Source organism: Acanthopagrus latus, chromosome 12, assembly GCF_904848185.1.
Source record: "Acanthopagrus latus isolate v.2019 chromosome 12, fAcaLat1.1, whole genome shotgun sequence".
Taxonomy (NCBI): Eukaryota; Metazoa; Chordata; class Actinopteri; order Spariformes; family Sparidae; genus Acanthopagrus; species Acanthopagrus latus.
Window position 1 is genome coordinate 5,536,044 of NC_051050.1, and position 14,960 is coordinate 5,551,003.

The 14,960-nt window shown below is 37.9% G+C and overlaps 2 protein-coding genes across 4 annotated transcripts in view; one reads left to right on the forward strand and one right to left on the reverse strand.

Annotated features, from left to right (window-relative positions):
- Positions 1-1,303: 1,303 nt before the first annotated feature.
- spag8 (sperm associated antigen 8) lies at positions 1,304-8,344 on the forward strand. Of its 3 annotated transcripts, XM_037118298.1 has the most exons (6): positions 1,307-1,504; positions 2,953-3,112; positions 3,321-3,366; positions 6,056-6,176; positions 7,482-7,544; positions 8,040-8,344. In XM_037118298.1, exons 1-6 carry the CDS (start codon positions 1,436-1,438, stop codon positions 8,145-8,147), a joined length of 567 nt encoding a protein of 188 aa, XP_036974193.1. In that variant the 5' UTR covers positions 1,307-1,435; the 3' UTR covers positions 8,148-8,344. The 3 variants fall into 3 exon arrangements, with proteins under 3 accessions (XP_036974194.1, XP_036974195.1, XP_036974193.1); XM_037118299.1 differs by lacking the exon at positions 7,482-7,544 and having other exon boundaries at positions 1,304-1,504; XM_037118300.1 differs by lacking the exon at positions 6,056-6,176 and having other exon boundaries at positions 1,304-1,504.
- Positions 8,345-12,987: 4,643 nt separating this feature from the next.
- LOC119030332 (atrial natriuretic peptide receptor 2) overlaps positions 12,988-14,960 on the reverse strand; it is a 66,340-nt gene continuing 64,367 nt past the window's right edge. Inside the window, exon 22 of the mRNA XM_037117810.1 lies at positions 12,988-13,576. Coding sequence (XP_036973705.1) covers positions 13,514-13,576 — 63 coding nt within the window. The 3' untranslated portion in view covers positions 12,988-13,513. The remainder of the gene's footprint in view (positions 13,577-14,960) is intronic.

Genomic DNA, 14,960 nt, shown 5'->3' on the forward strand with positions numbered 1-14,960 from the left:
ATAAAACTGTTGCTGGAATTAATACTCATCCAGTTAGTTTTTATTTAAAATATATTTTTGTTAATTAGACTGGCATAATACAATTTGTATCCTTCTGGAATAATCACGAGTTAGCTACATTTAATCTACTTGTGCTCCTCTGTTACAGTAAATACTCCTTGCATGCATTCGCACACATCTGAATAGAGGAAAGTCAGTTTTATCACACAGAGCAACAAGTTGCATGGAGAAAGTCATGCAAAAAGCCAGAACTATCATAAAATCAACATTGTAACTGTTACACTTTAGTCATTTAGTCCCACTCGTCTCGTGTTTTGTCTACAGCTACTTTCAGTCTGTTTACTGAAGCTGAAGCTTGAGATTCACAAACTTTTCCGTTCATTTTTTTTTTTTTTACTTTAAAAGTTTTGGCAATTCCATCTAGCCTTTTTTATGCACAAATGGAAAATGTGCATAAAAACAAGTTTATGATACCTATGGGTTTTGTTCAGGGTGATAATATTCACAGATGAACACCACTTGACTGACTTGACTGACTTTTTACGCATAAATGAAATCGCCAGACGTAAAAGGCTAATGTTAGGCCATAAACTAATTACACTGTGGTCGCAATACTTCATCCTCACCAACACTAAAGTTCCTATTACACTATACTATTCACACTGCTTGTATTTGTGGCTCAGGAGGTAGAGGGGGCCGTCCAGTTATCAGAATGTTGCTGGTTCAATTCCCTAGCTCCCCTGGCTGCATGAAGTATCCTTGAGCCAGATACTGCACCCTAAATTGCTCCAGTGTATGAATGGGCAGCATAATGACCTTTAATGGCGCCTACAACATGTAGATACTTTCTGATTGAAACCGTTGGTATTTAACCACTGATTTTATTTTAGAAAACAAAACATGTAAATATTTTAAGCTTGTGTGAACCACAGACCTCATTTCAGGCATGTCTTCATGTAACATAAGTAGATTTCTGTACATATAATAATAAATATATATGGCTCTGGTTTTAGCACCTTAGCTGAAAAAGATATGAAAAAATACATATGTATTGATTGATTGATTGATTGATTGATTGATTGTTCATTCATTCATTCATTCATTCATTCATTCATTCATTCATTCATTTTCTGGACATGTTTTGGACCCCCCAGTGTTAACCTTACAATAAGATATGTATATTATTGCAATCCTTTCTTTCTTTCTTTCTTTCTTTCTTTCTTTCTTTCTTTCTTTCTTTCTTTCTTTCTTTAGTATTCTTACACAGTTGTCCGGGAGGGAATACATGTTGTTGCCATGGCGACACTTCCGTCAACTGAAGCCCGTTGCTAAGCGGTGTTCCTTTTAACCTCATCCAGAGGACGGGGCATACAACGTTTGGGAGGTTGTTTCCGGACAGCTTGGCCCGTTCCAGTGAAGTTATCTTGGTGTCACAATGACCGAACAGCCAGCCACTGTGGAAAATAAAGTTGGAAGATGTATGTTACACAACTGGGTAGAAGAGGTGAGTGCAGCTGGTGTGCGTCAGCCTCGCTAATGTCAGCTAACATACATTAACGTTCAGCCAAACGTCAGTCCAGAGTGTTTGTCAAACAGCAAATAACCGGAATGAACGCACTGTTGATGAAAGCTACGACATTTATGTATATCTTTTAAGTTTGGAGCAAACGTATTATCGGTTATAATCATTAGCCATATCAAATTAAAAACGTAGGCCATGGAAAGCAGACCATTTTTATGGCACACATTTTGAGCAGGAAAAGTACAGGTGTGTGTTTGCTCTCACACTAGACCAAAAGTTGTGCAAGTGTTATTTTAAAATGTTAAAATACCATTCAGACTACCAGAGAGGAGTTGGTGTATTTTGTGTTTTATATAAATGGCAAAGTGTGTTTCATACGGTGACTGTGTGCATAATTCCATTCCTTTTTGTTTTTGCTATGTGCTATAATGTAGCTGTGAGGCTTTTCTGCCTGCTCGTTTCCTTGAAAGCTAAATTGAAAAGGGTGAAAAAGCTTACAAACGCTCATAAAAGGCATTCAACCTATTTTCTCATCAAGTGCTTATACACAGTGCCAGAAACACGGCATTGATATTCTGAATGAAAGTCTCAATCACATGCCCATGGTGGCCTATTCAGAGGTTGTTGTTGTTTTATCTTAACTGACAAGAAAACTAAATGGTAATCAGCTTGCTTTTATATAAGATAAACCACCACCTGTCAAATTCATGCTCAAAACAAATTAAGCACTATCACTGGGCCACCGCTAATTGTTGGTAACTGTGGCTCCCTTCGCCTCAGCTAGTTAGCTCAGTTAGCCTTGCAGTTGGCGGATCAGACTTGGAGCAGAGGGACCAGGGGAGTGTTAATATTATACCACTATCACAGGAGCTTTGGACCTGGATGTACTGGGGTAGCTGGTTAGCATGCTAACCTCTGTAGACATCTCTGCCACACAGTGCACAGCCATCATGATGCCACTCCTGCTATTTATTCAAATTATGTTGATGATTTTATTTATTTAATCAGTCATCAGATATTTTGCCCCTTTAACAGGTGAATGCTTGTTTCTTTATCAAAATCATTACAGAGGAATTTTATTTTAACTAATTGACAAATCGTGTAATTTCAAATACGAAACAAAGAATGCAGCTTTTTGAGAAAAACAATAAAACAATTAACTGTAGATTTCATGTAAAAAAAATAATAATAATAAAAAAAAAAATACATGTTTTCCATAAAATCTAAACATGATCCAGAGTCTTGAATTAAAGCCTGCATTCAAACATCATCAGCCTTATTAAGGTAGAATTTATTGTTCATTCATCCATTATCCATTAAGCGGTTGGAGCAGATTGCAGCTGGCATTGGGCAAGCCAGTATTTATTGTATGCTTTCAAATTCACCTTGTTTGTATTTTTCCATCAAACCCTGTATGTCCTTGTACCCAGAGAGCCGTTGCGGCTCTCGACACAGGGAAGACAACGGCGCAAATCAAAAAACATGGACACAAAGGGATCCTCACATTGGACGAGGACTCTAAACTGGAGAGTGTCACCACCTTTAAAGCAGTGTACATCCCTCCAAAGAGTCCTGGGGTGAGACTGCGGGGTATGTGTCTTTGTCTTTCACCAGCTACAGTAAGAGACTGTTTCTTTTCATGCCATTATATCCCATGTGTAGACTATATACAGTATAGAAGATATGTAGATTTATACACTTTGCGCTGCTTTGCTTTTTTACTATTCAATGAATCTTTTTTCAGATGATTTTCTATGAATGCTCAGGTCGTCTTTTCTTTTCTATTTCCATGGTTCAGGCGTCAGAGGCGAGCTTCTGGAAAAACACATTGCTCAGATGATAAGGTAAATCAACTATGGAACGAGTCTTTTGATGCTAAATAAAATATTATTGGATGTGGTTTGTTTGTGGAAACGGAGAACGCTGCCGTGACCGTGTCTTGAGGAAAGAAAACAAAAATGAAACAAATCGGAGGAAAGTGATGTAATATTTACACGTCTGGGTCTGTTTTACTGTTCAATTGCAGCTGTAATGCCCTTTTAAATCTGATTTTATGATGTTATTTTACATGGAAGCGAGTCATCCTTAATGGGGTTTATAGAGTCTTTCCCCACAGATGTGGTTATTAACATCCCGCACAAGTTAACTGCTCATAAAGAATACAGAGCATCATGTCTCAATGAAAATGGCTTGTCCGAGCAGTAGACAGTGTCTCATCTCTCAGTCTTGAGCCATACACTAGATTTCCTGGACTGTACACATTGACTGGTTGATTCATACCAAGGTCCTGTATAGCTAAGAGCTCAGAGCATTTTTCTCGGCTGATTTTTTGTTATGTTAAACACAAAGCCATTTTGAATACAGTAATAAACAGATTAAGCCGGATTAGAGCTTTGAAGAATTAAAGTGTTTTGAGTTCAGTGGGGCATATATAACATCACTCTCTATTAATACATGTTTTGAATTTGACTCCAATGTATATGATGAAAATTGATCCATGACTGACATTAAATGATATGCAAGGTTAAAAAATGTCTTACATCACCAGTGTTAAAAGCCCTGCACACTGTTGTTTCACCCACACGTCCACGCTGATTAGACCTCTTGTCAGGACCATGTGGGCCTGAACAGACTGTGCTTGATTAGTATTACCGTCATTTCTCTGTTGGCGTTCTTACACCTGTTAGAGCTAGACAGCTTACACCATTTATTGTTGATACATGCCAGTTAACTTCCCTGTATCCTTGTTTCCCTCACTGCATTCTGGCAGTGTCAGCTCACTGAGAAGAAGGGAGAACCTCCCCTCTGGGAGCAGTTATGCCTTTTTCTTAGGGATTTACAATATATAATGTACCGATTAAATATTGGCCTGATAGTGGGAAAATTATGTTATCAGTTATCGGCAGATAATGAAATTAAATCTTAAAATAGCAATGCCGTTGCTGTTTGCAGTACAGTTACACAAGGGTTTAGAGAGGACAGAAAAAAACAAACAAATTAGTATTATTGGAGCTGTGGAATATTAAATTACCCATCGTTGCTCACTACATTTTAGCCTTTCTTACCCTAAGGTGTGGGTAAACTATAGGTCAGAAACATCTTTTTAGAATACAAAACTGTGAAATGATCAGTTATTCATATTAGCAGAAGAAAATCCATATAGTGCATCCCTATTTATTCCAACATGGTTACCCTCATGTCTAGTCAAGTGATTACACACATATAATAAGCCTAAATTACCGGTAGCTGTTTTTATTGCCACGTGACACAAGTGACACAACAAAACAAAAAATTTCACTATCATAGCAGTTCATGAAGTAGTGATGACATTTAATCTATTGGTTTGGTATTTTGGATCTATTTGACATTTAGATTAACATCTAATCCAAATCAAGATCTTTTCCCTAAGTTTAACCAAAGTGCTTTGGTTGCCTAAACCTTACCCCAGACTAAAGCAAACCTTAGATTCTGTTGTGACAGTCGTGGACTCTGTGCACCCTGTATTCACACTGGCCACCGCCTGTAACTCCACTGCAGTTGTCAAATGGAGTGATTGATTCAGTCAAAGAAATGTGTTGTGGACATGAAAAAAGTGCTTAGAGTCACAACACCAATGTAAAATGTGTGTCAGTGTACACAAATGCTGTGGATTATATAGACAATGTTGTGACCTGCTGTCATACTATGTGGAAACAAACATTGTAAGGCTACTTTTCATTTTGATGATGCAATAAATTAAAGTTAATAGTGATCCATTTATTGTAACTAAGCAGAAAACATGAATTTAAAACACTTGGACTACTATAACTACTCATTCTCTTATGTGTCCATCACACTGGTATGAAATGCAATGTGATGGTGATGTGTTTGAAAGCAGCCTGATTAGCTGCAACATATGTCCAATAAACGGCAGTAAATGTCATATAAAAGACTTCCTGAGGATGGTTTCATGTTTCCTGGACGAAAGCTTCGCTCTTTCTCACTCACCAATCCTCCGAGCAGTAATAAGTGTAAGGAAACATGATGATGATTTCCAGGTCATAGAGGGGAGAATGATCAAATAAATGAATTGGTATTCATCCCATTAGTGCATGAACTGTGGTGACCTAATGAAAGTTCTAGCGTATCTACATGTCCAAAAAAGATGAAAACACCTCAGTGGGCATGTTGAGTAGATTCTATGATAATAACAATAATTGTATTATTTTATCTATCACCTTTGAAAAGATAAATGTAAATGTGCTGAAGCACAAAGAGGGAGTACTCAAGTACTAAGGACCAAATAAAAGTTACTATGCACATTTACTCCAGTATTGTACAGACATACAGTTTTATAATTGCCCTGAATGGCCCCCTGCAAAATGAATATTTTAACATTAGGTACTTTTACCATCTGTTAATGTGTATACATATATATTATATATTAGATATATTCATACACCCAAATATTGCTACTTCAACTTAAATCAAAGATGTGATCCTTTTCCACCAAAGCCAAATACATATATGCTGATATCTTATTGTTTTCTTCAGTGAGAAGATTCAAGCTGAACAGAGAAGACCGACTCCCAAAATTGACTTCTGCTCCACAACTCAGAAGGATTTCTTTGCCAAGGGATTTGTGCCTTGTACCCCTGAAACCACACAAGTAAATGTATGCATACAGTTTATACTCCATATGTGTATGCAAGTACATGAACAGTGATGAGATCTAATCTCCTGTGAATCTAAAACAATATGTGTTTTATTTTCATACAGTAAGTGCCTGAAACAAAAAACTCAACATCAGTATTGGGAACTGTATGAAGATTATGCCCAATATGTTACACCTGTTTTATGTGTGGGTGGTGTTTGTTACACTTGTATAAGCAAGTGTTCTCATTGATGATGACTTGCCAATTTCGGATGAATATAGAGTGTACGACTGATTATGACAATAACAACAAACTAAAATAGACATCCATTGTAGTGTGTGGTGTGACACAGCAGTGTGTGGTGTAAAACATCTATGTGCAATCAGGAGTGGACATGAGGTTGAGCAAAACAAATGCTTCTTCTAATCTACAGTCTCTCTGATCTAATTATCATGAAAACCAGAATGATTCTTCTAATCTGTTAAAAGTTCACCATCTACTCCTTATTACTAGCCACTTTATTGTAAACTCAATAATTTTGTCCAGGTCAAGATCCTCTAGGAATGATTTAGAACTGAACCTACTACTTACACCCAAACACACCTCTGTACAGCCAACTACAACCTAAGTATATCAATACATTGTTGTTGTTTTTTTCACACAAACATAAAGGAGGCCTGTGAAAGGAGCAGACTTCTCGGAAGACTATAGTCAAACAAAAACAATACAATACATTATTGTCCTTGACAACAGCTTGTTTGTTTCTCAGTGTTCCTCAATTTCTCTGAGATGTAAAACGTGATGTTCCTTGAAGTAACCTGAGACAGTAACAGGTGTTATTGTGAAACATAAAACCAGAAAACAACATTTTCTGTTGTATCAGCTCTAGATGAGACATGAATGAGAATTATGATCCTCGAGCATTTTCATAAGGACTGCCGACACTCTGTTTAATCAGTGAGCCCTGGCCTTGGATTCCTGGAGACTAAGAGTAACAAAGAGCTGTGTTTTAGAAAACAAATCAATGACAATTTTGATATACAATATAGTTTTGGTAGTTCTTTCATAGGTAGAAATGCCAAACAGACCCTGGTTCCAGTTTCTCAAATGTTAATATGAGTTTTTTTCCTCCGTCTGAAATAACCAATAATTTAGTTTTGAGTAAAAGGTAGATTCATTCATAAAGAAAATAATCCTTAACTTTAATACACATAACAGTCCCAACATATTAGCACAGCACCACTGCTTCAACAAAAGGAGCAAAAAGAAGAACACAGTCACAGTGCTTTTCATTTCACAGTGTGTTGTTGTGGTCTCATTTCCAGGTCCATGATTATAAAACTGACCAGGCTGTCACATTTTGGAGTGAAAATTGCCAGTGGATACAGGTGTGTCACACCACTTTGGGCAGTGTTTTGTTTGTTTGGCTGAATCCCAAGAAACACATGAAATAGTTCCTGTTCATTTTAAGTGATTCATTTATTTATGGAAAAGGATTATACAGCATGATCTACGTAAGACACATTTTCTCTCTGTAGTCTGCCTATGCTTAGTGACCTCTTCAGAAATAAAATACCTCTCGGAATGGCAACATATAATGTCAGAGGAAACTGCAATGACAGCAGCAGCAGCTCTTAGTAGCTCCTAGAGTTGCAGATACCCACCTAAGTCAAGAGTGAATTCAAAAACACAGTGAATTCAAAGCGCTTTCCCCCCATTATTACACTTTGTACTGTGCAGAGTGTTCTTTATTGTGTTGTGCCAGATGCTTCCCTCTTCATGTTTTCATATAAACTGAATATGTACATCCACAGCTTGTATAGAAAGATTCAGAGATGATTGATCACAGTGTAACATAATTCTTGTATGGCTCTGTATCACAGGGTGTGACTGCAGTAAAGACCCCGAGAGCACCTTTTAGGAAGTCCGCCCTGTTCAGCACACCCATCAGTGAGCAGCTGGATGAGGTTGAAGTCCCACCTGATAACTGAGACCGTATGTTAGAGGATCCCCTTGAATCACCTCAAGATCAGATAATACTGAACAGCTAAAACATTTACACGTGTATCATAATTCTCAACAACAGTGACACCTCTGGTGACTAGCTGATAGTGTGGAATCAAGGGTAGGGCAATATTTAAGATCTACAAGACACACGTAAATAAAGTTTTTTTCTTTAAAATTGGAATGACTTTCAAGTTTTAATATTACTGCCAGAAAAACAGAAATCTTTTGCAGAGACTCAGCTGATGTCATGTTGACAAAACACAGACCACAGTACACTGACATTTGGACTTCAAACAAACTATCTCTGAACTGAATAAAACACATGAACAGGTTTCTGTTATACGGATTTGCTGAGAAACATTTGCCTTCATGTTTGGCTTCCTAAAAATAATTATTTACCGTATCTGTCAGCACTGTGTTTGACTCTGGTCAGCGCTGACCTAAAGCATTAACAGTAACACACAGTGCAGGCCACAGTCAGTAAACAACAAGCAAATGAATGAGGAGACATAGCTGCATTGCTCCTTATTCTTCTTGCTCATCTTGATCCTCTTTTGGCCTTCCTCTGACATATTCATCTTCTTTCTCCTCCACACATTTATGTTGATGTTTAGATGTCTGTAGCTGCCATGTATCCTTTGTCTGCAGAGCCAAACTAGTAGTTTGCTGCTGCCACTTCAAGAAATATTTACATAATTTCAAGTCCATATTGCATATTTTTGTGTGCACACATTATAACAACATGTATTATGCTTTCATGAAGTGGGATTTATTTGCATACAACCTTTTTTTCATCATCAAGGTTGCATCACACATAGTAGTTTTTAAGTATTTCTGGTCTCAAAATATTTACACATACTAGTTTCTCGGTGTAACTGTTGTACAGCTGACTGAGCCAGATTGCTTTAAAAACAGACACACTTAAGTCAAGAAGTTGACCATTTATAGCAAATAGATTAGTCAAAGCAGCTACAAGAAACTTTGTGAGTTTGTGAGTTCCATCTCCTCCTTTCATACAGATGTTGCTGGCAAATGCAAATGCATTTGTTTTGAAGGCGGGTGAAAGAAAGATGCAAAAGTTTATTTTTATACTGCCTTAATATTAATAACATTGCTCTTTTTTTACACACGGCTGTTTGCTGGATGCATAGTACTGAGGTAATGTATCTATTTGTGGATATGTAAGGTTAAAAAACTGTAGTGTGAAAGGTTGCTGTAGTGCCGTACCACCAGACTACAGAACAGCTTCGTTCTTCAGGGTGTGAGACCGCTCGATTCATCCTCTCTACCTTAAAAATCAGTTTCAGCTTCTGAATCTGACCTCATGAAGAAACAGTCAACCGTCTCGCTGATTGTCTTGTTGGCTTATGTAGGTCATGTAGAGGAGTCATTGTTAAATTAAGACTGTTTTATCACCAGTTAAAAGTTACCTGAGTATGTTTAAATCCACCATAAAAAAACATTCAGCACATTTTATTTTGGGGTGATGGAGGCGGCCATAGCAACGTATCCTTCCTAGTGACTGATTTTTCACGTTCCTGTGGTCCTGACATTCCATAAGATTTAATCATGCGACCTGATTTAGTCAACAGCTAGTTAGAAACAAACTAAGAACCTGTGAATGACTTTACACTCAAACTTGGATTAACCAATATCTGTCCAGGCTGTGCTCCACCAACTGAGCAACTCAAGGTCAGGATGTTGGGGCTTTGATTTTTCTTTCAAACTAGAAATGTAGCACTTTTATCTGTATTATTGTTTGTACTGATCCTTTTGTGCCTGTGCCCGCCCAGAAGCTTGGTTTGTTTACAAGATCCATCCATCTTTTCCTATAGTTTCTCTGTTGCCTTTTGAAAACCTGTAATTATTGCTATCGAACAGTGCTTAGGAACAAAAAGCCACACTTTCCTCCCACACCGGGTAAATATCTCGCCATTGTCCTTGAAGAAAATAACAAGAAATCTATCAGGGCTCAGAAAATAGCACAGAGAGTGCCTCTGCACAATTTACAGAGATGTGTGCTCACAGGCCAGTGGCATGCAGATGTGAAACACAATGCAGAGTTTTGAATCACATGTTGAATGGTACGGATTCGCATACGTGTTCTGTCAATCAAAGGACAATTCCAGGAGCTGCTGATCCTCACTGAGCTTTCAGCGGGGATTAGTAGGCGGTAGCTATGGCGACAAGTAATTTTAGCTTATATTTATGCAGCTTTTCTCTCCAAACATTTCATTATCTCATGGGATGATACAGGAAAACCAATTTGCCTCTGAAACACTAACCCTCAGAGCATATTTGTACTCAACATTTCAAGTGCAATGCGACACAGCGATTTTCATTTTCCTCAGTTTCAGTTGTCTCTTTGTTGTTTATGTCTGTGTAATATTTTGGTCTTTCTGGGGAGAATTCAGCCCTGAAACAAGATGTTAAGGGGATGCTGTATGTCCCCATGCTGTATGTAAGGGGTGGATGTCAGTGAGCAATGACTTGGTCATTCGCAGGTCGAAAGATATATTTTATATAAACTCATAACCATTTTTAAGTGACCATACTTCAAAAGCTGGTTCTAAACTCTCAGTTTGTGCTACGCATGTATTACCACCTCATTCCACACTCAAGCTGAACATCTGCTTTTATCCGTGATCTTTGGAGAATCCTGAAGGCTTAACATCATTAAAGCTGTGCTCGAGGTATTTCCAGAATCCTTAAGACCTTTCCAATCATCTGGATTTTTTCAAGTTGCGAGTCTGTTTCCTAATCTAAACAAAAATGGTGCCCTGAAATGACATGCTGTATGTCCCTGCTCAGTTTGTTCAACACCAGCACAAATTAAAAAAAAGGTTTTGTGTTGTTCATTATATTTGTCTGTATGACTGACTGATAACAGAATATTTCACCTCTGGCTACTGTTTGTTTTTATTTTTAGATTATGAAATAGAGTAGCAACGTGGCAAATTTTATTTTATTTGTTTACTTATGTTTATATATTTTATTGTACAGCAAATGGTTCAATGAGTCATTAATAAATGTGGAAATACTTTTGGTGCAGTAGCAAGTGACATCCATGGTTTTGCGAGAGCTCTCTCTGTCAGAGAAACTGATGCTTGATTCTACTTAAATGTAATCACGAGAGAGTAATTGTCAGTATGGTGCTCAATACTATACAAGTACAAATACAGCCCTTGAAATGCTGTTGAAACAACAGTTAAACACAGTAAAGAGCCACATGACTGTTGTCACAGAGATGATGAATACAAAATATATACCGAGGTGAATAAATCAGGAAAAATAAATACTAAAGAATACACCTCTAGTATCTACTATTTAAGAAAGCTAAACGTGGCCAAGAAAAAATGGAAATCAACAAATCAGCGTCTACTGCAACACATCACCTCAACATTTCAAATGTCCTAGTTACTTAAAGTGATTTGGAGAAGCGTTTGACTTATTCACACTTCTTCTTCTTCTGCTGCGTGCCCCCAGGCTTTGCACTTGAAGGTCTCGGCTGTGCGAAAAGGCAGAAAGTAACACATGTCGTGATGACAGGCGGCCTGGTCCGCTGCGAGGGCCGAGCAGGTCAGCGCGGGGCCCAGCAGAGACCTTCACTCCGCTCGCTGTGGCTCTAACAGGCAGCAGCCATGTGTCACTGCGAGCAAGTGGGCGGTAATTACAGCCGTGCAGGAGGCGAAGATGTTCTCCTGCAGAGATGAAACGCGGCAAGCACACACCAACACATCCACACACAGTGCCCATGCACGCCCCCGTTCCACCAACTGATAATGAGCATCTAATGAGCGGTGATGTCATTACAACAAAAACCACACAGCTGCCTGCTGCCGACTCGCTCCTCTCCGCTTCCTCTCCTCTTATTTGTCCGCAACGGCTTGCAGTTAATTAGGTTCCAGATGCTTAATGCTCAGTTTCTCTGTGGCACACTTGCAATACTTTAAATAATAATAATATTATAGTCCTAGCAGTGTTGTGAAAAGTTGGGAAAAAAAGTAAAGTAAGGTAAAGTGACAATGCTAGTATTGGTATGAAGTGTCACGGAAGCACAGAAGCTTAATGCTGCCTAATCGGTTAAGAAAAGAAAAGAAAAATTGATTAGTATCAAGTTAACACATCACAGTGTCACAATTAAATAGTAGGTAGTTATGTCAGGAAAGGTTTCTTATAATGTTGATGTAATATGTGGAGATATCTTGAGGTGAAAGCAGCTTTATATGTCAATAAACTTTTCACATTATAAGATGATACAGATCCATTTTGTTTTGTTCACAGAGCAAAACTTCAGCACACCTGCGGATCGAAAGGTACGTATCTCTTTTTTGGGCGTGACAGCAATATGCTGTTGTAGATAAGTGCAGAACTGACATGTAATAGAAGATATGAATAGGATAATATCATCTTCAGATTGCAGCTTAATTTCAGAAGGTGTTCCCAAAAGGTTGTATCGGATAGACTGTCCCTCAGCTGAACTGGCTGCTACACTTTTGCATCAGCACTCTGAGCTCTTCCTGCCTTTCTAAATGTGCAATTCTAGCGGGACATCCAATATTTCAGGGGGAGAGCACAAGGTCATTTATAAATTCTTTCTGGGTTAAACTAAAAACATTTGGGTGAGTATTGTCGGGAGGATGTGGCCCAGATATGTTCAGAGAGTTCACATGAACAGTGAGAAGATGAATGTGAAGTTAATGCATACACAACCGACTCATTAGAGCTGCTCTGTGTCGTTCTCCTGTTACATCCTTTGTGGATACACAACATCAATAACTAACCACAGTCCACAGAGCAAAAGCATCAAAATACAGCCCGGTCCATAAATGGAAAAAGAGTGTTTCACTCAGTTTATTGAACAAAATATCTTACAGTATCTTGGATATACATATATACATATTATCTTGTACTGTGTAACACGGCTGATGAACCCCTGCAGTGACATCATTTGTAACGCTGTGCCTCCAAACTTCAATGGATGTTTCAAGGAAATATTACTACATCATTGACTTCCAAACACATTATACAAATCTTAATATAGAAAGCACAAAAAATAAGAATTTATCAGTGAAAAGTACTCACTCTCAGGACAGAAAGGTTTTCATACAAAAACAACTTTTACAATATTTTTTCTATTTTTTTTTCTATTCTTTTTTTTTGCAATTACAGTATACAGGTAATAAATATACCTGGAATTCCCTCTGTTTTTGTCGTATGGTGTCGTTCTCCTTTCCTCTGCACGGAAATCACCAATAAAGACTTATTCTAGAACAAATAAAGTAGTGGCTCGGCCACTGGAGCTCCTGCTGTCGTCTCCACTGCTGCTGCCACATAATCAGCAGGCCTCTCAGATAACATACACATCAGTCTTCTCCCCAAGAAGCCAATACGTTCTCATTTTGCCTTTGCCCTGAAAAACACAGAAATCAATAGGTTCATCAATGGAGATGTAGCGAGGGGTGGGGCTGATATCCTCTATTAGGCTGCCCTTCGCTTAAGGGTGACCCTGACAGTAACTGCAGCTCAGCCTACATCTCCATCTTTCTCCATAAACATTAGATTTATACTGTATGTAATCACAGGAATATTAAGTATTGTCATTTCAAAATGCCATTAAAATATCTTTGTTTCCCCAAAAGATAAAAAAATTAAGAAACAAATGATTAATTAATTAACTGCCAACTATTAACCAACATTTGCTTATAAGCTTATCATGTGTGAGGATGTAAATTAAATATCTTTGGGGTTTGATCATTGGTGGGACAAAACAACTTAGTCACCTTAGGCTCTGTGTTGTCATAACACTTTTTCATTTGGTACAAGACCAGAGCCTGACATCCAAATTTAACAAAGTCCAACCCCACAGCCCCCCTTTAAATAAGTCTCCATGCTGATGTAAATGTCACTTTGTAAGAGAAACATTAAATGCCCCATTTTGCTTTTATTAACTTATTTAAATTCAAGCTGCTATGAAGGACTTTCATTTTGTCTTGATTCTGGCGGCCCCTGTGGACAAATATGGCATCCTTATCCTTATCTGGCTAGCACTCGCCTTTGTTCAGGTAGTAAGTTAAAGAAAGTAAAGCAAGCAAATTTCTCTTTTCTAAACAGCTGTTTGCAGGATGCACTGTGATGAGGTAATGGAGGATTAATAACTGTAATGTGACTATAGTAAAACTGTTTTAATGCATTCACATAGGTCACATGTGATCCTACAGCTGACATATTCGCTTATTCTGTAATATTAATTTTGTTGAGAAAACTAAAGTTATTCAAGTTATACAACATTCCCTAGTAACATTGTGAACATGTTATGAATGTGTGGGGAATCTGACCTGATGACAGGCATTAAGAAAAAACATTTTAAAATGCTGATTTTCTCACTGATTATCTCATCTGCTTATAACCACTTAAAAAGTACTTGTAGTACTTTAAACTCAAAATGAACTAAGTTCTGTATTTACATGATGTTACCTACTAAGGCTGTTAAAATACCCAGATTCTCAGAAACACTGAGAAATAGTGAGAACGGAACCAAAGTGTCCTCAGCCTCGGCTACAGTCCTGATTTTATAGACCAAACAGTTAAGAAATGATTGTGTCTTGTTTAAAGTCTTACACTAAAATAGTTTGGTGAACATTCCTGAATAGCAACAGAAACAATGTCGACAGTTCACCCTGTCTGCAGAATTTTCTGCCTTCCAGTCTGAATGTGAATCCAAATGAGTTGTACAGACACATGGTTTATTTGCACTGTGGGTAAATTTTACTCAGCAGTCACAAACACAATTGTCA